At 38.6% G+C, this 26,901-nt stretch overlaps 1 protein-coding gene across 3 annotated transcripts in view; it reads right to left on the minus strand.

Moving 5' to 3' along the window:
• Window positions 1–93: 93 nt before the first annotated feature.
• The window catches only part of LOC115437491 (double-stranded RNA-specific editase B2-like), a 50,962-nt gene continuing 24,154 nt past the window's right edge, over window positions 94–26,901 (minus strand). Inside the window, exons 2-11 of one of the 3 annotated variants that reach the window (XM_030160687.1) lie at window positions 26,757–26,843; window positions 25,029–25,966; window positions 11,806–11,923; window positions 8,563–8,731; window positions 7,584–7,738; window positions 6,770–6,923; window positions 5,909–6,090; window positions 4,521–4,702; window positions 777–1,059; window positions 94–731 (exon numbers count right to left, since the gene is read on the minus strand). In XM_030160687.1, the coding sequence (XP_030016547.1) occupies window positions 721–731; window positions 777–1,059; window positions 4,521–4,702; window positions 5,909–6,090; window positions 6,770–6,923; window positions 7,584–7,738; window positions 8,563–8,731; window positions 11,806–11,923; window positions 25,029–25,966; window positions 26,757–26,843 (2,279 nt within the window). In that variant the 3' untranslated portion in view covers window positions 94–720. Of the gene's footprint in view, window positions 1,060–4,520; window positions 4,703–5,908; window positions 6,091–6,769; window positions 6,924–7,583; window positions 7,739–8,562; window positions 8,732–11,805; window positions 11,924–25,028; window positions 25,967–26,756; window positions 26,844–26,901 lie in introns of all 3 variants that reach the window. The other 2 variants (XM_030160688.1, XM_030160686.1) reach the window with 2 other exon arrangements.

A 26,901-nucleotide genomic window follows, 5' to 3' on the forward strand; every position in this document is an offset into this window, starting at 1 on the left:
TGGTTAGTTGTGGTAGAAAATTATTATTTACAGTCAGAGCATGAAAAACATTTGAGAAATTTAGAGGTGGAACATTTAAAATCATAGTCATGGATTAAAAAATTTAAAAATAAATAAATCAATGTTGAGATAAATTAAGCAAAAACCATTTCTGACACATTTTGGAAGCAACAGTAACAATTTAAACCAAAATAACGAATGCAATGATATTTATCCCAATATAAAACTATATTGTGACATTATTAGTCATTGTTGATTTTTATCTCAGACCCGTTAGAAAAGAAACACCTGAATTCAACGTGTCCACATACTTTTGTCCATTTCTGTATGAGTCAGGTAATTATGATATGTTTTTTGACAAAGCCACATGGAGCCACTTGAAAATGGCCCCAGATCCAAATGTGGCCCCAGAGCCACAGGTTGCCCACCCCTGGTCCAGACTAAACCAAGCGTTTTGACAACTGTTAAGTGTCACGATTTGATCAAACTATGGGACTTTTGGCATTACCGACTGTATGTCACTTACAGGAAGAAGGATCGTACAAATGCGATAATTATCGAGCATCTGGAAACTGAGTCTGCTCCAGCTCTCATGTGTTGAACTCATTTGCATAGCAACAGTGTCTTTCTTCTGTTATTGGTTTAATGTCACGTCATTAATACCAAATATTTGTGGATAAAATTCTTTGACTGTTCACACCAGCCCCCCCCACTCTGCCTTTAACACGGTCCTCTGTGACCCGGGTCTGGATGTTTTCGGATCCACGTCCCCAGCCCTCCGTGACCCGGGTCTGGATGTTTTCGGATCCACGTCCCCAGCCCTCCGTGACCCGGGTCTGGATGTTTTCGGATCCACGTCCCCAGCCCTCCGTGACCCGGGTCTGGATGTTTTCGGATCCACGTCCCCAGCCCTCCGTGACCCGGGTCTGGATGTTTTCGGATCCACGTCCCCAGCCCTCCTCCCTGCAGAGACCCGGTGAACTGCTGCAGCGCCCTCTGGTAGCGTCCAGCCGCCATCTTGGAGCCATAGTATGTTGTGGTTGATTCTTTACCTGATATCTGGAAACACACAGAACAGGGGTGTCAAACATACGGCCCATGGGCCAAAACCTGTCCGTCAAAGGTTCCAATCCGGCCAGTCGGATGAATTGGTAACATGCAAAAATTACACTGAAAATATAAACAGTCACAGGTTGAACTGGTTTTAGTTCAGGTTCCACATACAGAACAATATGATCTACTGTAAAATACCATAATAACCTATAAATAATGACAACTCCAAATTCTTCTCTTTCTTTTAGTGCAAACAATAACATTAAATTCTGGAAATAGTTACATTAAAAACGATCCTTTAATAATAAAATGTGAATAACTTGAACAAATATGAACAACCTGAAATGTCTAAGGAAAATTAAGTGCAATTTTAATAATATTCTGCTTGTTACTAAATGTTTATGTAACATTGTGTGTAATGCACATATATAAATGATAAACTGTGGCATAATATTGTTAAAATTGCACTTATTTTTCTTAAGAGTTTTCAGTTTTTTCAGGTTATTCACATTTTTTTGTTTGGATAGTTTGTAAATGTAAATATTTGAATAATTTAATGTTATTTTTTGCATTAAAATACAGAAGAGCCACTGGGGAAAAAAATAAGAATGAATGAATTACTTTTTTGAGATTAAAGTCAGAATTCTGACTTTTTTCTCAGAATAATAATTTTTTTTAAATATTGGACCTTAGTTTTTTTTTTTTTTTTTTTTTCCAGTGGCCCAAATCTTCTTCCGTATTAAAACAAAGAGAAAACTACGGAGTTATTATTTATAGGTTATGATGTTCTGATTTTACTGTTCTGATCCACTGGAGATCTGAATGTGACCTCTGAAAGAAAATGAGTTCGACATCCATGACATAAAACATGATCTAAAAACACAAACTAACTTGACATTTTTGCATATTTACCGATAAACTTCACGAGAACAGGCAAAGTTTTTCTGACAATGTGAAAAGTTGATGTGGAGAACATGAGTGACATTCACCCATTAGGTTTTGACAGAGTTTCCAGGTGAGAATAACAGCTGCCAGTCATCTGCAGCAGCATTCAGCCTGTTTAAATGACATCTGTCCAGGGAAAACATCCATCCAACTGCACACGCTCACACTCATCAATGCGGAAAAAGCAGAGCGATAACTAATGATGGCTCTGCTCCGTTGAATTGTCTCTGAAAGCCACAAAGGGGATTCAACAGCAGCAACTGAAACTAACACGCTTCACTAAGTCTAAAAGTTACTGTAAAGTCCAGAAATGTCAAAAAAGTTGATGTAAAAAGTAAAACATGGGTCGACTAAAACAAGAAGTTGGATCCTCCCACTGGACTCTGCGTCCATTGAATCAATCTATTGTTCTAGGTTCAAGGTAACTTTATTAGTGCCCGTTGGTGGATTTGTTCTGCAGTAACAGGAGAAGGCATTAGACAACATTAAAACAAAACAAGACACAGACACAGAGGACAATACAAATACACATGGGCAAGTACTCATAGAGGCTCACTGATCTGGACTCAGATAAAAGTAAAATATCTAATAAATTAAGAAACCAGGACAAAGAAAATGTCAAACTGTAGTCACTAAAAGACTTAAGCGGAAGGTTAAAGGTTAAGAGAAAGTGCAAAGAGACTTATTTAAAAAAACAACAACAGCAGCATCAAATTGAAGAGAAAACGTCAAACTGTAGTAAATAGAAACAAATGGTAGATTTCAGTTAAAGGTTAAAAAGTGCACACAGACTGATTTAAAAAAGAAACAGCATGAACAAAGCTACTCCTATAGTGTGTGTGGTCTTTGACCTGGCGACTCTTAAGTCTTCTACCCAGAGGTTAATTTTTATGTATTTTTTCTTTTATTTATCAGGGACAATGCAGTGAAACATTGTGTTAATATAAACCATAAACAAACTGTCTCTGTCCACAGTCCTGTTGAACTACCTTTCTCATGTGTCTATTCCCTCAGAGCCAGTCAGTATCCTGGTTCTATCCTATGTAGTCTGGTAACCTGTCCGCCTGCTGACACAGAACTGTGGACAGAACCATCACACATGCCATGGGCCTATCCAGGTTCGGGAAAAGGAGAGGGGACCAGTCCAGCTACATCCAGACCACAATGCTCCTGGTATTTTTCTTTTGCGGATTCTAAAAGTTTCACGTCCATACTCGTATCATTTCCAGAAATATCTGCATCCAGGTGGAAACAGTAAAACAAGGTTAAAACAGTGTAATACGTAGCCACACCTATATGTGGCGCTGTACACAAACACAGACAGAGCCTAAGGCAGGATACACTCAAACCACAGAAGAATGCACTGAGCATGTGCATGAGGTTACATCTGGGGTTTTCTTCTTCTGGTCACGTGGTACTATGACATCATCGTTTCCATATAGTGGTGTTGTGCCTATCCATACGCCAACACCAGGGCATTTGATTGGCTCTGTGGAAATGGACAAACCCATATTTGGTGCCACAGTACTGTGGCAGTAGCCACTGCCTTATATAAAACATCTGATGTTAAAGAGTATACAGCAGTGAGCAGCTCCCAGAGAAATACACTTCGAGTATAAACACTATAATCTTTTATTTATAAATGTATTTTAGGTCTGTTTCCATCATATTTACTGGTCTACGTCTGTTGGAACAACTTTAATAATTACAGTCTTTGGTCCCAGGATCTGTTATATCTACATGTTCAAAAAGTCAGAACAGAACTGGGAAAGAAAGTTTTTCAATGTTCTGGTTCCACTGAATAGAACAAACTACAGAAGGAGGTAAAAATGAAGGAACTGGTCTATTTAAATACATTTAAAGTCATTTTAAATGAATGGGAAAATGATAAATCTGGATGGAAATGTTTTTCTAACTGTTTGAGTCCAGGATCTGCTTTGAGATGTTTTTAAGGAACATTGTTGTTTACCTTTAGTACCTTTTGTTTCATTGATGGTGTTTTATATCTATGATGTTAGTTTAGTGTTTTGTGTATGGTTTTACTGTATGTTTTTATCTATGTTTTTAATGTGGATGTATGGCTGTAATCTCTATTTTCTGTTACTTCTGCTGCTGCTGTCTTGTCCAGGACACTCTGGCAAAAGAGTTAAATAAAAAAAATAAGACAAAAAAATGTTAAACCATTTTCTTTTTGTGTCAACGCTATGAAACCTCTTGACAAAGCATCACAAATGTATGTACCTTTTAGGATCACACTTTTTAATTTCGTTGTACAACACTACAATGACAATAAAGATATATTCTATTCTATTCTACAAATACTTGGTTTGGTTTTGGGTTCTCACTCTGTAAAATCACATTTACTTTATTTAACAACACATAAATGTCATCTTCTTTCAACCTTCTTTTAGTGAAATCTCTCCAGTTATTTGTCATGCATCCCAATATTTTATAGTGACTACTGGCCCTTTATCAGCCTCCTTATGTGTCTTTCTCTTCACTGATTTTCGTCTCCTCCTCACCTGCTGCTGCAGTCGCTGCCATCGGGCAAACATGACGCTCCTGCAGAGCCGTGAAGGCGTCCCTGAGTCCTTCCTCCTTCCTGAGGAGGTGCTGATTTCCTCCAGACCTTCATCACCAAAGCTCCAGTTCACGCTGCTGTTTGGAGCCTTTCCTGATGGTCGGATGTCACTCCTGCTCAGACCTGGATGGACAGACACATGAATGATTAGTTATGGGAAATAATTATACTATACAATACTTACAGTCTCAGGGTGTGTGTAGAAAAATATATATTGTACAACCACTTGGTAAAAAAATAGCCCATCTAAAACTTTGTCAAGGCATCTCTTCATTTTTAATTATATATTTTGCTGAAAAAGTCACTTCTACTCTCTTTCATTTACTCTCAGTCTACTTGGACATCTTCATGATCAGTAAATTGAATGTAGGAAATACCTGATTTACACTGAAAAAATGAAAAGGAAGAGAATAATATGATAATGAATGGTGATAAATCACTTAGGAAAGGTTAAATGTAGGAGACAAAAATATTTGGTGGTCTCCACAAAAATAATTCTAGGTCTTTTAGGATTTCTCTTATATTCATCATGGTGTTCTGAAAGATAAAATCAGATATGATTAAATCAACCAGACATTCATTTTCTAGTTCTTCATAATTATCTAAAAATAAACCATTATTATGGAAAAACAATGTTTGTAATTTAAAAATGATCCTGCCATTGTCAGCTTCTGTATAATTATGTATTTTTGGGCCTTTTTGTTTGTAACTCAGATAATTTTTAAATGAATTTTATTTAATGTTTTTTCATAATATATATATATATTATTTTATAATAGTTAATAACTGATTAAAATGCCAGAGTAGCACAATAAAAAGAGTAAAATTGGTAAAATATAAGTTAAAAAAATTTATAAAGTTTATTTTCTGTGTGGATCACGTGACCGGGGCAGAAGAAATGGCGCCATTGAGGCATTATGGCTTAAAGCTGCTAGCTAGCTAATGGATACAGACACAACAACATCATAAAGAAGGTAATTCACGTGGTTCAAGAGATTCAAGACATTAAATGATTAGTGTTTGGACTATATTTAATATTCGTGTGTTACTCGGACAATTTGAAGTGTTTCAGACATTTTATCGCACGTTTATTGAGCCTATCTGCTATGATGCTAACATGTTTGGACCTGTCTATTTCCTGGTATAAGATACTTTAAGACTGAAAGATGAATTAAAAAAAAAACTTTAGTATTCTGTATTTCATATTTTTTGCTGTGTCTTTGTACTGCCAGTGTTAAGAGAGATAATTTAATATTGAATATATCAGTATGAAGTGTGGTTGTTCTTTTGGACCGGTGTAGATGCTAAGCTATGTGGTTTCGGACGTACAGCCGAGCAGCAGCTGCTGTCGTCGATAGGGAAACGGCAGGTGTCTGACGAGCGCGAGGCGGCGTGCAATGGCTCTGCTCAGGTGACCTGTGTGGCTCAGTGTCCCCACCGTCAGACTGTGCAGGTAAACCGGCTCCACCAGGTGGGATAAGAGCGCCCCCTGGAGGCCCACGACACTCCACCTCAAGACAAGAGATCAGGTTAAGAATTGTGAACAGACTTTACAAACAGATGCAGAAGCAAAATAAGTAAGAAAAAATCTAAAAGGAGGTTATTTGTAGGGATATTTGGTTTGAACAGGTCTCCTTTTGAAGAAAACCAACTAAACAATAGACAGATAGATAATAGATAGCACAACACCGTATGTATGTGCACATTAGGAAGAGTAGTTGTAATAAATAATATAAGTAGTAATAAATAATAGTAATGATAGTAATAGATAATAATATAAATAAAAAAGAATAGAAACAATAATATGAAAAGTAATAAAAGTAATCATAGTAATAATAATGATGATTACCAAAAAATAAGTAATGTAAGTAAATAAACTTGGTGAGAAATGTAATTTCTGGTTGACTTTTGTATGTGTCCACAGAAATGATAACGTGAACACCTGAAATGTTCATTCTCTTCATCTGAACAATATTGACAAGAACTGAGAAGTAGTTATTCCACTGCAATGTCAACACACAGCAACAGCAGAATCCAACCATTTTCTTGAAAAATGACAGAAAATAATACTCATATACAGGCTACAAAGTGTAAAACCCCCAAACTATTCTGTATTGAAATAAGAAAATCCGCTACTATGAGGTTCATGTATGAGAGCGGACCATAATACAATTTAATAAAAACACTCACTTTGTTATTTTGTCAGTGCAAGACAGGGTGATCAGAGGTTTACCCGGCAACACACCATTCCATTTCTGACTGGCTCTCCGTGCCGTGACGGGGAGCGTCCCCTCACCTCCGTCCACCTTCACCCTTAGATGGCAACGAAACCTCCTGCCAGGATCTGATACAAGAACCAACAACAGGTTATTACATTGTATTGTACTGGAATGTAGAGATTTATTCCTACCACAACAGAAAAAGAAAACCAGAAACAAGACGTATAATGATGTCCTTAAATTATTACTATGCTTATCATGTTAGACCAACATATTCTAATGTTATAGCAAGATTTTCCTCTTTACAGCTGGAGTTCTTCACTTTACAACAACAGATTTATGTTGCAACAAAATATTTTCATGTTTTGACAGATTTAAAGTATAGATTTATTTACCCTCATCAACCCAAAACTTGATACATTACATCCCACTGTCTTTTTCTATGAAGCATAACTCAGTGTCCTTGTTACAAAATGGCAGGTCTCAACATTATTGTTTAGTATTAAAAAGACATTTTCTCGATTGTAGAGAAATTGTCTGTTTTCAACTCTGATGAAGCTGTTAAAAAAACGACACAAGAGGATTACAGGAAGAATCAAAGCTGCTTAATGGTATTTATTAATTCATGATTTCACAGAGTTGAAGTGTTTTATGGTGGATTTTCCCTTTTAAAAATGAATGAGACCCTGAGGTCAGAGGGTCCATACATGTACTAAGAGCAGAATATGAATAGATTATTTAATGCGAGGTTGGAGTCGTGGTAATAGAAAAGAGTGTGTTCTTACATGTGGCCTTGGTTTCGTAGGGGCAGTTGAGTCGAGCATCTCCACATGGAGATGAGCTGATGTACATGTGGAAGAGGATGTCATCCCTCAGCCGAAAACCGCTACAGCTTTTATTTGGTACAAAGATCGACTGTTCCTCACCATCTGCTGGCTTACTTCAAATAGGAAAGAGGAAAACTCATTTAGTAGGTGATCACACAAACTGAACACAACTGAGATAAAACACTAATAATAATAATAATGACAATAATAATAATACATTTTATTTATAGGTGCCTTTCTTGGCACTCAAGGACACCATACAGTAAACAGGAGAATATAAAACAAGCAATAAAACAGAGTAAAAAATAAAAGGCAGGTTAAAAATTGGACATTGCAATTGTGGTCACAAAGCGGTCCTAAACAGATGGGTTTTGAGTTTGGATTTGAAGAGATTGAGTGAAATGATATTTCTGAGCTCCAGTGGCAAGGAGTTCCAGAGTTGGGGAGCAGAGCGGCTGAATGCTTTGCTCCCCATGGTGGTGAGATGGGCAGAGGGAACAGTGAGGTGGATGGAGGAGGAAGATCTGAGGGTGTGAGAGGGAGTGGCAACATGAAGGAGATCAGACAGATATGGAGGGGCGAGGTTATGGATGGCCTTAAATGTCCAGAAAAGTATTTTGAATTCAATCCGGAACTTTACCGGGAGCCAGCAAAGCTGTTGGTGGACAGGAGTGATATGGTGAGGTCGAGCTGGGTGTCATCCACATAACAGTGAAAGTTGATATTATATTTCCGGAATATATTACTGAGGGGAAGGAGGTAGATGATGGCTGTGATGACACTACGACTTACGATATTTAGTTTCTCTCTTATAATCTGTTATTTCTGTTTGAAGCACTGCAGCTTTAATCAGTTACAGCCATGAAAACATCAGTTGTAACTCTAGATGAGGCTGTACACCACAAAAAAAAGGATACATGGACGTTTCAGGTCATACCAGAGCAGCAGCTCCAGTTGAGCATACAAGAATCGAACCAACGCCCTTCTGCTGACGACTTCAGCATGGCAGTCGCTCAGAGTTAAGCCTCGGTCGCTCACACTCTCTGCATCCAGACACTTGGTCCCAGTCGCCAGAGAAACAACCTGGGCTGATCTGAGGTCAAATCCTGGAGGGAGAGAGGAAGGATGTGATGAAGGAAATCTTAAAGTCTAAATCTTCAAACATCTTTTGGAATAAGACATTTGACATAACACAGTCTGAGCAATCACCTCACTCTCAGCATAAGAAAACAGGCATCTCTTCTGCTCCCTGGTGTCCTAGCATCACCACATTACCACTTTTTGTGTGACCAGGTTCTGACAATGATCATTAATTACACAGTACTGTCTAAAAGGCCTAGTCCAACATTATGTTTAAGGTTTAGTAAAGCTCTAATGATAGTATTTAGTGTGACCTCCCTTTGCACTTAACATATCTTTAACCCTTTTGTTCAGACTATATGAGATTTACGACATGAATTTTCACACAAATTGAAAAAATAATCAATATGAAGCCAAAATGTACAGGAAAAAAATCAACAAAATGAACAAATTTTTTTTTTTTTTTAAATTCAACAAAATTAGTAAAAATGATCAGAAATAATCAACAAAATGAACAGAAAACAAACAAAATAAACAAAAATTAACAAATTATTCACAAAGTGAGTAATTAAATCAACAAAATGAGGAAAAAATAACAAAATAATCAACAAAAAGAACAAAATAATTGACAAATTGAACAAAAATTAGAGGAAGGATGATGTGAAAGGTATCTTAAAATCTTAGGCCCATTCCTATTTCACCTCTTGGCCCCTCCCCCTTAGCCCGACCCCTCCATTTTGCACGTTAATGTGAAGGGGTAGGGGTGTCCCGATGCTCGATGAGTCGGAGGGGGAGGGCTAAGGGGGAGGGCGGTTTGGCCCTCAAAACGTAGATTTTTCAGGACCACACTGCAAACGGAGGGGTATGAGAAATCTCCCATAATTCTGTTCGAATCATTGGCAGGATGTAGGTAAGCACAGCAAAAAAGTGCAGCAGTGTGACGAAAGAATCATACATATGTACGTATTTTCTTCGTAAACAACTTAATCATTTGATCGATCGTTTAATGCCGCTCAGTATGTTATAGGTTGTTTGCGGTTTGTGGTTGATAGCCACAAAAAGATGCCCAAAGCCCATGCAACAGAGACGGTTACAGCTGCTGACGACATGGGGAATTCTTTCAGAAACAAAGTTGTCACATCTGTTTACAGCGGCATCAATGACTGCTGATGACGTAACAGGTCTTGAAGGGTTGTCCCATTTCATAAGGGAATGTTTCAACCCCTACCCCTTACAACTCCATTTCAAGGGGTAGTGCCAAGTGCAAGGGCCAAGGGATAGGGGTAAGGGGGAGGGGCTAAGGGGTGAATTGGGATTGGGCCTAAATCCTCAGACATCTCGTGGAGCAAGACATTCGACATGACAGTCTAAGTAATCATTTCACTCAGCATAAGAAAACAGGCATCTCCTCTGCTCCCTAGTGTCCTAGCATCACCGCGTTAACCAGCTCAGACAGGCTAATGGAAAGTGTGCGACTGAACAATCAGCGCGACACTTCACAAACACGCCGTTGTGTTGCAATCTGGCCTCATCAAACATTCACAGCCTGGAATCTGCAGGGTCATTTCAGGAAACTTGTTTAGGTGTTTGTTTGGTTTGCAGGGATAAATGTTCATGTGAGAGTGAATTAGATGCTTCTGTGTCTCTTTGACAGCTTTAAATGATGAGCTCAGACAAGTGGCAAAGCATTTTCACCCTCCTCTTGGAGTGATAGTCCAGAGATCGCTGCTTTTCATGCCCTCGCTGTTGTCTTTCCTCTGAACACATTTCATGACATTCTATTTCCTTCCTTTCTGCTCCTGTTTCAGTACGTGGTTTACCTAAAACTCTAGATTAAATCTGGTTTGTTAAAGCTGAATGTGGCTGATAATTAAAATTACAGCAGATTTGTTTTTTTCTGTATCTGGAGGACATCAGATATGACCCATTTGGATGCACAGTGGCTCCGAAGTGAATGTGGAAACACCATCATCTTCTACAACATTGATTCACCAGTAAAACCCACATAATTTGATAAATGACACATGTTGGAGACACTTGTTTTTATGTTCAATTAATGATATATTTTGTTGAAAACATCACTTTTTCTTCAGTTTTCTCTGTTTTCATAAAATAACCATTGAATTTACTTGGAGCTTTTATGACAATCTACATGATCAGGAAATTAAATATAGAAAAATACCTGAATTTATAAGATAATATTAGAATAAATGCTGACAAATCACTAAGGAAAGGTTGCATATAGAGGCATTAAAAAAGTTCTAAGGTCGTTTTCAGACTGGGTATTCGAGTCTGTATCCGAGTATGTTGGACCCCAAAGTCCACTTAGTTTTGTCAGTGTGAATGCAAACATTCCGTACCCGAGTCCAGCTGAGAAGGTAGTCCTGGGTATGGACTGCGTGGATTCCAGTATGGAATGTTGCAATATGAAAGTAATCTGTACCCGAGACGGGAAGTGACCTAATCACCGTGCCAGCCTTGGATCTGTGTGGCACAGGCTTGCCTTATCGACCGAACCGCTCAGTGATACATCAGGGACATGGAGGTCACTTTTCTTCTCTTTGTCTCAAACAGGTTAACAGATAGAAAAGTAGTGCCTGTCTTGCTACTGTTGTAGACAAATGAACAGAACAGTCGCTCGGCTGATGATGTGATGGTTTGTCATTTCTGCACTTGTTGGAAAGCTACAGAATTCCTTCCATACCGCCACCTACTGTTTCAGTCCTTTAACAACCACTTGTTCTTGAGCACGGGCTGCGGTATGTGCTTGTGAACCCAACATCTGGTGAAAGGTGTGATCGTATTTAGGTACAGCACAGATCTGGATACCCAGTCTGAAAATGCCATAAGTCTTCATTTGTGCATCTGACCTTTTCCACTTTCTCTATAGTACCTGAAAACTTACCACTAAAACTAAACAAACACTTATCAGTTCCTCAGTTTTACTCATAAAACTTACTGAACTGAAATTTCAGAGCTGTAACTGGTCGGATTAGGTCTCAGAGTCATTTCACTTCACAGTGTAGTGAAATGTCAGTGATCGTCAGTTTCTCATTAGCTCAGACATCAGAGTTTCATTCGTTGTGTTTCCAAAACTCACCTCTGGTCATTACGATCCCTGCCAGAACTTTGTGACAAGCGTGAGAGGTAGAAAAGCAACTGTCTGTCAGCTCGCTGTGTTTCTGTCTCACCAGGTGGAAGATGGACTCTGTGAAGAACTGGAGACAAACACATTGAACACACTTTTTTTTTTTTTTTCACAGTTTTTGTGTGACCAGGTTCTCACAGTCATTATTTAATTGCACAGTACTGTGTAAAAGTCCTTGTCCAACATTAGGTTTTTGGTTTAGTAAAGTTCTAATGTCTACATATATGCATTTGTCAGTCTCTGCACGATTCATCGATTTTACATCAAAATCAGATTATTTAATCAGGACGATGTTTAAAACAGGGTAATCATCACATCGAATTTCATCTCTATTTATCACACTGGAAGAAAAATCCAAGGCAGTCTCTTTAAAGATTAAACTGCCTTTATTACCATGGCATGGTCATATCTAGACCTAAAAAACACTTCAAGGGGGCGCTAGTGAGCGACACATGGAGTAAGACGTCTTTTCATGTGCTCCTGCAGAATCGCTAATACATCCATCTAAAACCACCTATTTTGCATGAAGAACTCGTTTAAAGTATAATTAAGACTATCCAAAACACACCAAGAGCCGAACAAACTGCGGAAAGCAAAGCTGAATGGATAAAAAACTGGAGAAGTTCAAATACACAGCTAGCGGCCAACGAGCTAAAAGGACCCTGAGGCAGAACCAACCTACGCTAGCTAACCTGGTCCAACTGTCACCGACAGAAAGTACTGAAAGTGTAACTATGTCCGCCGAAAATATCAAAGCCGACATCCTCGACACTGTGAGGGGAGAAATATCGAAAATCCTCAGAGAGGAACTTAAAAGTGCCCTAGCGGAGGACTTCGACACCCTCAAATCCGAGCTACGAGCTGTGCGGTCGGAAATTGCTAACACCTCAGCAGCTATCAGGTCAGAAATAAACCAAATGAAAACGGACATTCAAGATGTGACTGAAGGACTATCGACGTGGTCGGATGAGGTGGCCTCACTGCAAACCACGGTAACTAGCCTTCAAAGCCAGATTGTGACTTTGAAAGACAAGTGTGAGGACATGGAGGGCAGAATGAGACGGGGAAACATTAGGATTGCTGGTGTGGACGAGCTCCCGAATTCCAGTGCGCCAGAGTCGGTGTCTAAAATGCTTAAAGAAGTGCTGCAGTTGGATCGGGAGATAAAGATTGACCGCTCGCACCGTACACTTGGCCCCAGAGGAACTCCAGGACACCAGGTAAAGCCACGAGTGATGATCGTTAAACTTCATTATGACGGAGACGCGGCGGAAATTCTGAGGAGAGCACGAGACCGAGCCCCGCTGATGTACAACGGGAAACGGATTGCAGTATTCCCCGACTACACTTCCAACGTCGCCAGAGCTAGGGCTGCATTCACCGACGTACGTAAGGAGCTTCGAAATCGGAAAGGAGTCCGATACGGCCTGCTCTACCCGGCCAGACTCCGGATCACCTTTAATGACCAGGACAAGGAGTTTGTGGATCCGAAAAAAGCCATGGAATACGTCCAGAAACTACGCACAGAGCCTGAAGAAGGCTGAACGATGAACGTTTGTTTTCCGGAGTAACATTTTCATATGTCATGTTTGGGTAGCCTTTTCATAATGTAAGGCTGTTTAACTTGATGCTTGTTCTGCAGGAGCACAAGTGAGTATTTTTTCGCACACTTGTAGACAGTCTTTATCATCTGAGACTGTTTTCTTGCCATTTGTTTAGTGGCTAGGGACTAAGTCCACCACTACCTTGTTGTTTAACTAATGTCAGCTAATGTTAGTGTTGTTTGTTTTCTTGTTTTGTTAGTTCTGGTCCCTCTGTTCCCCAGGGACCCTGCCTTAATCATTAGTACAAGAAGGTTATCTTTCTTTTCCCCTACTTGGTCTGATATTGACTATGCTGAGATAGAAATGCTATTCTGCTGCTGTATTAGTAACTTACATTTACTTCATTACCTTTGGTTTTATTATCTAAATCCACTCTTTAGAACTTACACCTCCATACATATACTATATTCACAAATTTTTTGCCTCTGCTTCCCATCTCCATCCCATGGTTGTCAATACTGGGAAATCTATCCACAAATCCTATTCTTTAATTAATGGGAACACTCAAAATTATAAGCTATAATGTTAAAGGTCTCCATAGTCCTGTTAAGAGAAAGAAAATTATGTACCAACTGAAACAAGTCAACTGTCAGATAGCTTTCCTACAGGAAACCCACTTATCTGATGCAGAACACGAAAAGCTAAAAAAGTCGTGGGCAGATAAAGTATATTATTCCTCGCATCACTCTGGGAGGAAAAAGGGGGTATCTATACTCATACATAGACATGTCAATTTTGTAAAAACTTCTGCACATAAGGACACTGAGGGCCGATATATCTTGGTTAATGGACTGATTGATGGCATAAAAGTATCCTTCATTAATGTATACGCACCGAATGAAGATGATCCTGGCTTCATTAGAACGCTATTTAATAAAATATTACAATATAGCACTGGACTAATTTTGATAGGAGGAGATTTTAATTGTGTAATGTCTAATATGTTAGACCGGAAACCCCCCTCTAAAGCTACCCTTTCCCAAATGAGTAAAATGCTCAAATATCAATGCGCAGAGGCTGGCCTTGTTGATGTATGGAGGAGCAAATTCCCTGGAAGTAGAGATTTCACATTTTACTCAAACAGACATGCATCATATTCAAGAATTGATTATTTCTTTACGTCTAAGAAAGACCAATATAGAATATCTGATATTAAAATACTACCTATTACATTATCTGATCATGCACCTATAGAATTAAAGTGGGATATAGGCCAGAGATCATCCTCTAAACAATGGAGACTAAATGCATCCCTCCTAAATGACAGAGAATTTAACTCCTTCATCAAAACAGAGCTTAAGAATTACATGGACACTAATATTTCATCGGTAACATCCCCCCTTATTATATGGGACTGTGCCAAAGCATTCCTTAGAGGTCGCATTATTTCATTTACATGTGCTAGGAAAAGACAGAAGGAAGCCAAACAGCGAGAATTAGAAGATAAAATAAAAGAATTAGAATATAATCATAAACAGTCTGCATCAAATAGTTTACTAAAACAATTAAATACAACACGTAGAGAACTTAATAGTCTACTATCAGATAAGATTGAAGGAAATTTAAGATTTACCAAACAAAAATATTATGAGCACGGCAATAGGGCAAGCAGATTATTAGCTTTCCAATTAAGAAAACAAAAGTCATCTAATATAGTGCAAAAAATAAAATCACAAAGTACTTTTGTTTCAAAACCAGATGAAATAGCAGAATCCTTTGCACTTTTCTATAAATTCCTATATAAAAATACAGATACTTGCACTGATGATAAAAAAATTGCAGATTTCTTAAAAAACATAAAATTACCAGAATTGACTGAAACGACTGCTAGGGATCTAGATAAACCATTTGAAGAATGGGAGATCAAGCAGGTGATCTCAACACTAAAAAATAATAAAACCCCAGGGCCAGATGGCTACATTAATGAATTTTATAAAACTTTTAGTGATATACTTTCCCCCCTATTGTTAAAAGCATATCACTACGCACTTTACTCTAAAACCGTGGCACCTTCCTGGACAGATGCAACCATCATAGTAATACATAAAGAGGGCAAAGATCCGACCGAATGCCAGTCCTATAGACCAATATCACTGCTAAATGGAGATGTGCGAATATTGACAGCAATATTGGCTAAACGAGTCAACCAAATGATAACTCAAATTATTCATCCTGACCAAACTGGATTCATTGCTGGAAGATATTATGGGGATAATTTACGACGTCTGCTGAATATAATATCATATCAAAAAGATAAGAAATCAGAGTCAATGATTTTATCTTTGGATGCTCAGAAAGCATTTGACCGTGTGTCATGGCAATTTTTATTTCAAACTTTAAAACGCTTTGGATTTGGACCTAACTTTATAAACTGGATTCAAACACTCTATTCAGACCCCCAGGCTTCCGTTAAAGTCAATGGCTATATATCACAGAGATTTAAACTGGAACGCGGCTGTAGACAGGGCTGTTCTCTGTCACCATTGCTTTTTGCCATCAGCATTGAACCATTTGCCCAACTCATCAGAGATAATATTAACATAAAAGGAATTATGATAAATACTGAGGAACATAAATTGTCACTATATGCAGATGATGTACTGCTATATCTAACAGAATTGGCATCTACAATACCACATCTTAAGACTTTAATTAATGAATTTGGATACTACTCAGGATATAAGGTAAATATTGATAAAACAGAGGCTATGGACATCAATGGCAAGATACCCCAAAACGTAAAACTTCAGACTGGTTTTAAATGGCCCAGTGATGGTATTAAATATCTTGGTATATTTATTCCCTTATCCCTACAGAACCTTTATGATGCTAATTATATCAAAATAATCCAGTGCATAAAAGGAGACCTGGATCGTTGGTCTGTGCTCCCTCTTTCTCTGCTGGGACGTATTGAAAGCATCCGCATGAACGTTCTGCCACGACTTCTCTATTTATTTCAGATGTTGCCCATAGATATTCCTAAGCTTGTTTTCAACAATTTGGATAAAATGTTGTCAAAATTCATATGGCAAAATAAGCGTCCTAGAATTAGACTTAAAACTCTACAATTATCAAAGTCCAGTGGAGGCCTCAACCTACCAAATTTAAAATTTTACTTTTGGGCTGCACAAATGAAACCCTTGATAGGATGGATTCAGGACAACACAAACACACGATGGGTTAATATTGAAAAACAACAATGTCAAGATCCCTTACAAAGCATGCCCTTTCTAGATGCACCCACTGGAGAGATGTCCGACTGGACCAGGGTCACTTTTAAAATATGGAATAAAATAAAGTGTGCATTTAAGCTCCCAAAGTTAATTTCACCTTTGATAAATATTGGCTACATGAAATCTTTTACACCCAATAATCTAGACAACAGCTTTAAAAAATGGTCAGAAAAGAGATTGATTTACCTGCATCAGCTGTTTGATGGTGGGATATTTAAGACATTTGAGCAGTTGAAAGATGACTTTGATCTCCCCAGTTCAAATTTTTTTAGGTATTTGCAACTTAGAACTTTTCTGATGACTCACAAGGAATGGGATAAATTCGCAAAACCTTCACCCCTAGAAAAGTATCTGATAGAGTTACAAACTGGTGATGGAGAAAAGAAAGTAATTTCTAAATTGTATAATATTTTCTTATTTATGAATCAAAATAACTCCTCGCAGATAAGAGGGAGATGGGAGGCAGAGGCGAACGTGGACATATCTGAGGATGACTGGCGCGATGTATGTACGGAGGCACATCTGGTTACAAATTCTAATACATGGAGGGAATTCAAATGGAAAATAATCATTAGATATTTCAGAACACCAGAAATAATGTCTAAAATGGATCCCCAACATCCCAGCTCATGCTGGAGGAACTGCGGAGCCCATAGAGCTAATCACACTCATATATTTTGGGTTTGTCCTAAGTTAAGTGTGTTTTGGAGGGAGGTGTTCAATGCCGTGAAGGAGGTTTTTAAAATGAACATCCCACAAAGCTTTACAGTGGCAGTTTTGGGAGTAATACCTGAAGGTCTGGATAGAAAAGCAGATAAATACCTTTTGAATATATTATTCACCGCTGCCTTAAAGTCTATAACCATCAGCTGGATGAAACCAGAACCTCCCTCATATAATACATGGATTCAAAAAGTTTGGGATATTTACCAGATGGAGCAGATCACACACCTGCTCCGGCTTCAGAAAACCATATTTACTAAAAGATGGGAACCTATGTTACCTTTACTACTGCAATAATATTTACTGGTGTTGCAAGAACACTCCATGTTATCAAAGTGCTGTCAATCTACCTCTGTCGAAGATCTATATCTACAGCCTTTTTTATTTGTATTTATTTATTTATTTATTTTTTTGTTTTTGTTTTTTGAAGTAATCATTGTTTGCTATAATTATTACTGCTTTCTTAAATTTCATTATATGTGTCTGTGGAGGTGTATGAGAATATATTTGCAGCTGTGTAGGGGGAAAAGAAATTAATTGAACTGTGTAATTGAATGTGTAATTGTACTGTACTGAAAAAAAAGAGAAAATTTAATAAAAATTAAGTTTAAAAAAAAAAAACACTTCAACACATTTCGGCTTCAAGCCTTCATCAGGAGGTCTAGATACGACCACGCCATGTAATTTTAATGTTTAAAGAGAGTGCCTTGGATTTTTCTTCCAGTGTGATAAATACTTTTTGAATCCCTTTTTCCAAAGAGCACCTTGAACAAACTCTTTTTTGGTCCGAGAAGCATTCCTTCCCAAACATTTTTCTGAATTTCATCTCTCTTGTGTTTCTGGTCCGTACGCTTCTGGGCTACCATAGGTTGTTTGCTAAGGAGAGTGAGAAGTTTGTGGCTAAAAATAGCAAGAGCAAGTTGGTTGTGTGGAATTGGTACGGCTTCGAAGTTTCCGATGAAGACCAAACCATTCCTCGCTGCAAGCTCAGCCTGAAGGCAGTATCTGTCAAAGACAGCAGCGCTTGTATAATATAGATGAACCTGTTGCTTTAATGAGATTTCATGTTGGTCACAGGGCGGCGATCAGACAGCCGTACAATTGTATTTTCATATAATTTGCTGATTGTGTTGAGATGATGCACATGGTGCAGTTGTGGTTGTAGTGAAAGGAGACCTGCTGAGCTGTTGTAATTGGTTTGTTGTTTTAGTAATGACATTCATCCTCTAGGTCAGATACCTGTGTGTGATGTAATACTGAGTTAGACTGTGTTTTATTGTGTTGTATATCACTTATGGTATAGTATCGTTATTAAAAGGTGGATTCAGTCACTGAATGTCTACAAGTTAAATTCATGGACCGTCACTGCTTAAATGTTTGTTGTTCAGAAAGAATTTCTGTTGTGTTTCTGTTCATCTGTCAATAGTTTTTTTCTGCCAGTCCTTTCTCTGTCTCTTAAACTTGCATGATTTCTGTAAAGTAAGATTTATGTGCAAGAAAATATAAAATGTGCTGTGTTCACTTGCATGCATCCAAAGAAAGAAACCAGTCATCCCTCATTTGTCAAGATTATTTCTCTCTGGTCTCTTTGTTAGAATATTCAAGAAAACAGGAGATAAAGTCATATTTACTGTGATTAGGACCTTTAAGTCGATGACTCATTGTGTTTATCTAGCAGTTATGCACTGGGTTTTAATGATTAAAATGGAGTTAAACCATTAATAAAACATTTACAGAGGAATTGACAGTCTTACTGCATTCTCATTTATTTTCTTTTATTTAACTACACATGATATATTTACTTCTAAGTGATGCTCAATACAAGATTCTTAATAACCTGAGCCAGAGATGTAGATTTTATTAACAATGCATGAAATAGAAAAGTGCTCTTTTGCAGTTTACTATAAGGTCTATTTGTGAGCAGTAATAAAGGATGGAATAAATTATAGATGATACTGTATGTGAGTCAACCAATAAATGACCAGGTGACTAAAATAGATAGATTATTAATAAAACACCACTGCACACTAATCATTTCAATGAAGTTAAAGCTGTCCAAATATACACAAACCATGCAATATAGCAGCACTTCTCAACCAGACTCACTGTAGGACCTGCATTCTGCTGTGGTATTAAAAATTTAAACAGTTTTTAGTGTTGCAGGGCAGAAAATTCCTAATGACCTTATTGTAATTCTTCAGTCTGAGAGGAATTCTACATCAATTCATCGTCTCTGCTTCAGGATGTAGAAAATCTATCCGATGATGCAGGATTTTAATTCATCAGGTACAGATGAAATGAATGAAGGTTGGAAGACTGGCATCAGTTTTCTGTAACAGTGGGAAAGGGAAACAATATTAGATAATTTATGATTGTATTTATTCTTTTATTTGGCCTGAGATGAGAGATCTGCAGAAGGAAGGAGATGGTAGTTTTCGGGATTTTTGCTCCAGCAGCTTTAAGTTTGGATGTTATAATTAGAGTCTTATTTTTCCTCTTTTTTAAGTTTTCTGATTGGAAGTTTTTATAACAATTTCATTTTCTGTAACAAGGTCAAATATCTTCTGCGTTTGAGCAATAGATGTTGACATGTACATGTGACACATATTACATGTACAAACAAACCTTCTCTTATTCTAGTAAAGCTAGCTTACAGAGACTTAAAGCAGCTTATAATGATGCTTTGAGATTATTACTGAATAGACCTTGATGGTGTGTGTGAGATGTTTGTGACTGTAAGTTGAGCCAGCTAAAGAGATAGGCCTTATACTGTACATGACTGCATAGGGCGCCACCTTCTGGGTTGCACTAGTGTCACACTCAATTAAAAAAATCACTGGTGGCTGCCCACAATGTTAAACCCTGGGCCATTTGTTTCCACTCGGAATGATTTCAATGTAAACAATGGATTAGCCAATAGGAGAAGTTTCATTCATATAAAACCAAGTTAGGATTAGAAAACAGCCAAATTCATCATCATTGCTTCATAATGTGACCTGAAAAATAATATTTGTACTTTTGGATCTGCTGAGCGTTAGCTTAGCGCTGCAAAGTTTGTCACATGGGTCTGTTGTTTTATTAAATTATTCGTGACATACGCTGGTCTCGGACTGTTAGCTTGTTTTGAGTACTTGTCCATTTAAGTTCTTGTTGTTTGAGATGTGTTCTGTTTTCCGACAGCTGTTTTTGTTGAGCTTTTAGCTGACTTTCTCCTGGTTATGTAGATGTATAGAATGTGCATATTGCTACAAGTGTCACGTAGTGCTACCATGGCAACACAGACAGAAGTGCCTTCATGAAATAATAAATAAGTAAACCTAAGAAAGACAAGCACTTCCACACTCTGTCTCCTCACAATTTCCTCTGTTGTTCCTTTATTTATTTTAATAAATAAATTACTTTATATTACTGTGGTATTGTTATAATTACTGGGGCCACATGCTTTTGCTAGCCAGGAGGGGGCACCAAAATTCTAATCTTGCCCTGGGCACCAATTTGTCCAGAGCTGGCCCTGACTGCAAGAGTTAATACTATTTATGATGTTTTTAATATTGTGCCTCTGCATTAAATATTTTGAATGTCTTGGACTCTGAGTCTGTACTAAAAGTTTGACGGAATTTTTCCAAAGATGCAATCACTTTGATGTTCTTTTTCTGCTCGTTGAACACACAGATATTTATGTGAGTAGAAATAAAAAGCCAAAGCTGTAATACATGTCACTTTGTAGAAGTTATTAACACTCGCAGGAATCTCACCCATGAGTCCCTGACCTCAGTATTCACCGTTGCTGCCCGTCTTTCTTAAATGTTCTATATTTTCTTTGTCAGTCTTTTGGGAGCTGGATGACAGTGGCACAAGGTCGTGTGTAATGAGTGTGTTAAACAATTATCCGTCAGATTATTATGCTCTTCACACCGCCTTCCCGCTGCACCTCAATCTCCTTGGTCTGCTGCTGCTCCTCCTTCATCCCTAATGTGCTGTAATAATGTTCATTAATGCGTCACGCCGCCTGACAGACAGTTCATATTGGAGCGGGGGACGGTGCTAAATGATCAGTTGGGGTGGGCTGTGAACAAATCATCTTCAAGACAAAGACGAGGGGGGAAGATTCTGCCAAGTGTTCGTTTATACAGCGGAGTAAAATCACCTTTTTGCTCAAATGTGTGGATATACAGTACATCCCAGTGCAGTGAGTATTTTCTGCAGAAGGTTTAGATTATGACACTAAGATGAGTCATACATAGTGATGGGAATTGATAAGAAGTTAGAGATTGTGGTTCTATTATTGATATCACTTATTGATTCAATTCCCTTTCAGTCTCTCATTGATTCTCATTGGATTAGGCAATAAACTGTAATACAAATGGCTTTGTTTGCATCAACTCTTTAATGTAAAATACGTACTAGGATTTTGCATTTGATTGGCACAAACCTCCTAAAGCAGAGGTCTCAAACATGCGGCCTGGGGGCCAAATCCGGCCCGCCAAAGGATCCAGTCTGGCCCGTGGGATGAATTTGTGCAATGCAAAAATTGCACTGATGATATTAATCATTTTAATTCAGATTCCACATACAGACCAATTTGATCTCAAGTGGGTCGGATCAGTAAAATACTATCATAATACCCTATACGTACTAACAACTCCACATTTTTCTCTTTGTAAATGTAAACATTTTCTTGTCATTTTACTGTATTTACATTAAAACAAACTATCATTTCACAAAAACGTGAATAACCTGAACAAAAATGAACATTTTGAAATGTCTGAAGTGCAAGTTTACCAGTATTCTGCCTGTTATTAAATGTTTTGTGTATATGTAGATCTACTGTAATCTGTAAGTTTACATGTGTAAATGATAAACAGACATAATATTGTTAAAATTGCACTTAGTTTTCTTCGGAAATTTCAGTTTGTTCATGTTATTTACATTGTTTTAAAGGGTAATTGGTAGATGTAAACATTTTCATCAAATAATTGAACTTTTTTTGTTCTAAAACATAGAGGAAAGTTTGGAGTTGACTATTTATATATTTTGTTATTATTTCACTGGTCCGGCCCCCTTCAGATCAAATTTAGCTTAATGTGTCTCCTGAACAAAAATGAGTTTGACACCCCTGTCCTAAAGGGTTCTAAAGGTGTAGTTAAAGGAATGTTAGATCTACCTGCTGCAGCCCCCGAGCCTCGTCATCATCTAAATATAATTCTAGGAAATGGATATAATTTATTTTAAAAAATTATGAAAGCAGGTTGACACAGTGAAATGATACCAACATTAACAGTATCCATAGAATCTGGAGGAGTTTATCATCAGTGGCTATGACAGAGGATGCCTTGCTGTACACTCTGCTTCCAGAGTCACTGATCAGCCAATCACAGACGTTCCATTGGTGCAGTTTAATTTGATGCTGTGGTTAAATGCTTGTGCATGTTGGAGTTATTTAACTCTTTGTCTTAATGGAAGCTCTGCAACTGTTGTAAATGGGCCTAGTGTCGTTTTTAATGGTCAAATACAATCAGACTTTAGTGGAAACAACCAAAACACAGAAATGACCTGATGATGCGTTTGATGTGATGATGTCATGGAACTGATAAGAATTGTTTGTCATTTAACCAGACTAATTATTCCAAGGAACTGACCTACTGGGAACCATTTTCCCTTCTACTGATTTGTCTGTTTATGTCACACAGTGTTGAGTGAGGGTATGATGTATTGAAATGCACCGTAAACCATTGTGAATCAACTGAAAACTCCTCTAAAAAGAACAATATGTGTAATATTTATCCCCCTCACTGTGGAATCTCCCCGAGGGTTTAATAAACCATCTACATGTCTGTTTGTCTGTGTTTGCATACTTGAATGCTGCAGACAGGACGCCATGCTCAAACACCCCCTTTAGCCCCTCAGAGCCAATGTTAGGAGACAAATCTTCTTGTATTCATAAAGCATGACAGCGAAAGACGTAGAGGACAATCCTCCAAAGGCTCACAGACATAATGAAGTTGTTTAGATGCGACAGATGAGTGTACAGGACACCATCCAGCTCTCAGGCCTCAGGACACGATGGCCGTGATGAGGTGTGGTACACTCCATTTGGTAGTATACGACGCACCTCAGACCCATTAATCCAGATCATTTAAAACACTGGCAAGAGCTCAGAGATGAGAGGTGAATTCAGTGTCGCTAATTATAGACGATGGGCTCCTGCTAAAGTGTAGTGGACACTTTTAGTTTGCTGTCTCTGGAAAATGATGAGCAGACACCTGTCCAACAGTGATAGGTCCACACAGCTTCTAATGAGGGTAGAAATACAGAAAACTAGACACAAATCTGGGACCCAGATGGAGATGGAATGCTTATTAAAGTGGTTAATATAATTCTCAGGACACTTTATTTTCCACTTTGTTCAGGTGTACATTCAAATATGTAGGTAGTCAAATAATGGGAAAGGCCAACCCAGAAAAAGCTCAGAGCTCCACCTCATCAGTAGTATCCAACCTATACTGAAAGGTGCAAATAACATGTATTTATTTGATAACTGAATACTCCCTCCATTTCAGTATCAAATGAAGCAGATGAAATTGAGATACTCCTGAGTTAGATGATATTTGACAACAGATTCTCACCAGTTCTATGGAAATACTTTAGGAAAACTACATAAACTAGTACAGGTCAGGTATGTTTGTGTCTTAAAGGTGCACTGCCACACGTATTTCATTACTTTGGTAGTAATGTCTGAAGTTCTACTATGGACTCTATAACATTTTTTGTGGAAAAAATGCCTTGGTTACCAAGTTTCTATCCTTTCTAACGTGGTATAGAAAGCCTTCTGGAAGACTCAGCTCGATTTGTGCCAGTTCTCATGAATATTCAACATGCTAATCTGCTTGACTCTGAGTTGCTAACAGGTAGCCAATGAGAGCCTGGCTTTTCAGCATCCCTTACCCTGAACAACAAGTAGAAAAACTGGCATAAACTGAAAATGAAACTAAACATACTTTGAACGTCCGACTCCCAGCTTCTATGCCTCTCTTGTGCGTCAGACCTTACACAAAATTTTCACAACTTCTGACCTGTATCCACTGGGCCCCCTCCACTGCTCTATGGGCGCCCTGGGAGTGCTGGGCCCCATGAATTTGTCATGTTATACCCCGCTTTCACAGCACCCCGGCTTGCTGTAGACAAAAACTGTCACCAAGTTAGATGAATTCTGTATGCGTGGTCTCACCTGCGTGAGCTCATAAATACTAATGAGCTCAAGCATTAACACGTCACACTGACCAGCTTTTCTAATTGACCTGATTTCTCCGCTTATTTCTTTTCAGTGGCAATATCAGACAGAGGAGGTAGCGGTTTATTTTCAAATTCACTACATAACACAAACACCTATGGATCGAACATATTTTAAAAAATATAAAGACCCTTTTTTGTGGCAGGACACATTGAATGGAGAAACTAGACAAATTGGAGGAAACAATGTCATGCAAAACATGAAGATATTTCATTGTCAGGTTTTGTGTTAGACTGTATACTTTGACATCTACTGAACCTCTGTTCTGTAGCATTCAGCCTGATAAGACTCAGTGATAAATGAAGAAAAAGCAGGCAGCCTTACCTGAGGTAGCTGATACTTGGATCTACAGCCCTGGCGGCCCATTACCATCCTCTCTGGTCCCAGATTTATGTTGAAAAGTGACTGCAGGGCTGCTGCTGCTGCCTGGGCCTTGGCCAGCCTTTTACTGTGACCACACCCTTCAAACACCCTTCCCTCCACTTTCACCACCATAATGAAGCTCCTCGGCGGTCTGCCATAAACCCTCTCAGTCAGGCAGATGTACCTGAGTCCTGGTCGCAGCTCATTGAGCAGTGCCACCGGGCTGAAGTGCTCCAAAAGTGAAGCGCTGAGGGCTCGTCGTATTGGATTGGCAGAGGAGACAAAGTCCAGCGACAGTCTGATAAGTCGTCTGTGCTTGTATATACTGGAGAACACCTCCTGTTTTGCGGTGCTACAGTGTAGGGGATCACAGTTTTCATGCAGTGATGGCTCAGAGTCTTTGAGGACAGCGTCAGTGTTCTCCAGCTGATCTGCAGTGAAATCCACAGCAGTGCTGGTAAAGTTCCCTATGGCGGCGTGAACTTGGGAAGCATTTGGAAACTGGATGAAGGAGCGGAGAGCCAATTCTGCAGCCCTCATCTTGGCCTGCTTTTTGGTCGGCCCTGAGCCTTCGAAGCGCAGGCCGTTCACCTCTACAGCTACAGAAAACAGTGGCGCATGTAGCGGTCCGGTCTTTGACAGGATCTCATACTGCAGACCTGGTCGGAGCTCATTTAACTGGACCAGAGCGTTCTTCTGACTGACTGCCCATGCTGCCCTTTTACAGGTTAGATGGCTTTGGTAAGGCAGCCGGTCTTTACCATCCACCAGGGGCTGTTTCCTCTTCAGAGCTCTGGTTTCACGTCGGATACAAAATGCTGATGGATGATACTTGAGTAGGTCGCAGTCCACTGGGTTTTTATCATCCTGATTCTCATTCGCCTCCAAACTGCTTGTACCTGGAAAGAAAATGTGTTGCATTTACTACAAACTCCCAATGCATTTTACAACCTGTAGCTGATCTGGGTACTGCAATTTTCCATTTCTGTGCTTTCATTATGTCATAGTGATCAGTGTCAAATGAAGTAAGTTGACATTCAGGGTTCGGTGGTCCTTGGCATTGATTCTAAAAGTCTGTGAACTCTACTGGTGGGATGAACACAGTTGTAACAGAGGATAATCCCTCATTAGGTGTTTGGATAGTGCTGTCTGAAGTCTTCTGATTGATGTTTATGCCCATTCACGTTGTTGTATCGTAATTATTAATGGTGGGAAAACAATAAGACTGTAATAACCACTGCATCTTTCAGAAACTAGTGCATTATGGTGAAGTTTAGGCACTGGCTACTTTTTCCATACGATGAAGAGAAGATATGAAAGCAAGGTTTAATACACGAAAAGTTAGCAAGGATATGATGAAATTGCTCACAATATAATTAGTAATAATGCATTTTATTTTATCTTTTATTTTTATTTTATTTTTAAGTGCCTGTCTTGGCACTCAAGGACATTGTACAATGAACAAGCAAGTATAAAACCAAGAAACACCCGAATTTAACATATTTAACCCTATAACGCCAAATGTATCATATTTGATACTTGAGTTTTGAGGCCCTGTACATGATCAGTGTGATATTTTTTTTCTTTAAAAACCTGATGTATACAGTTAGATACATGCAATAGACAACAAATTTATATTTAACGTGTCTGTTTTAGTGCAAATGTTCATCATTATAGAAAGATATTTACTAGAAGTGTCTGCTTCCTCAGCTGATGACGCTCCAGTTTCCCAGTGTCTCGCTGGACTGATGAGGGTTGATAACACGCTGCTTCGTCCTAAAAAACAGCATCACAGATATTAAGTATTTTCCCCACGTCGCGGTGTCATCACAGC

The sequence above is a fragment of the Sphaeramia orbicularis genome, chromosome 17 (genome assembly GCF_902148855.1).
Source record: "Sphaeramia orbicularis chromosome 17, fSphaOr1.1, whole genome shotgun sequence".
Classification (NCBI taxonomy): Eukaryota; Metazoa; Chordata; class Actinopteri; order Kurtiformes; family Apogonidae; genus Sphaeramia; species Sphaeramia orbicularis.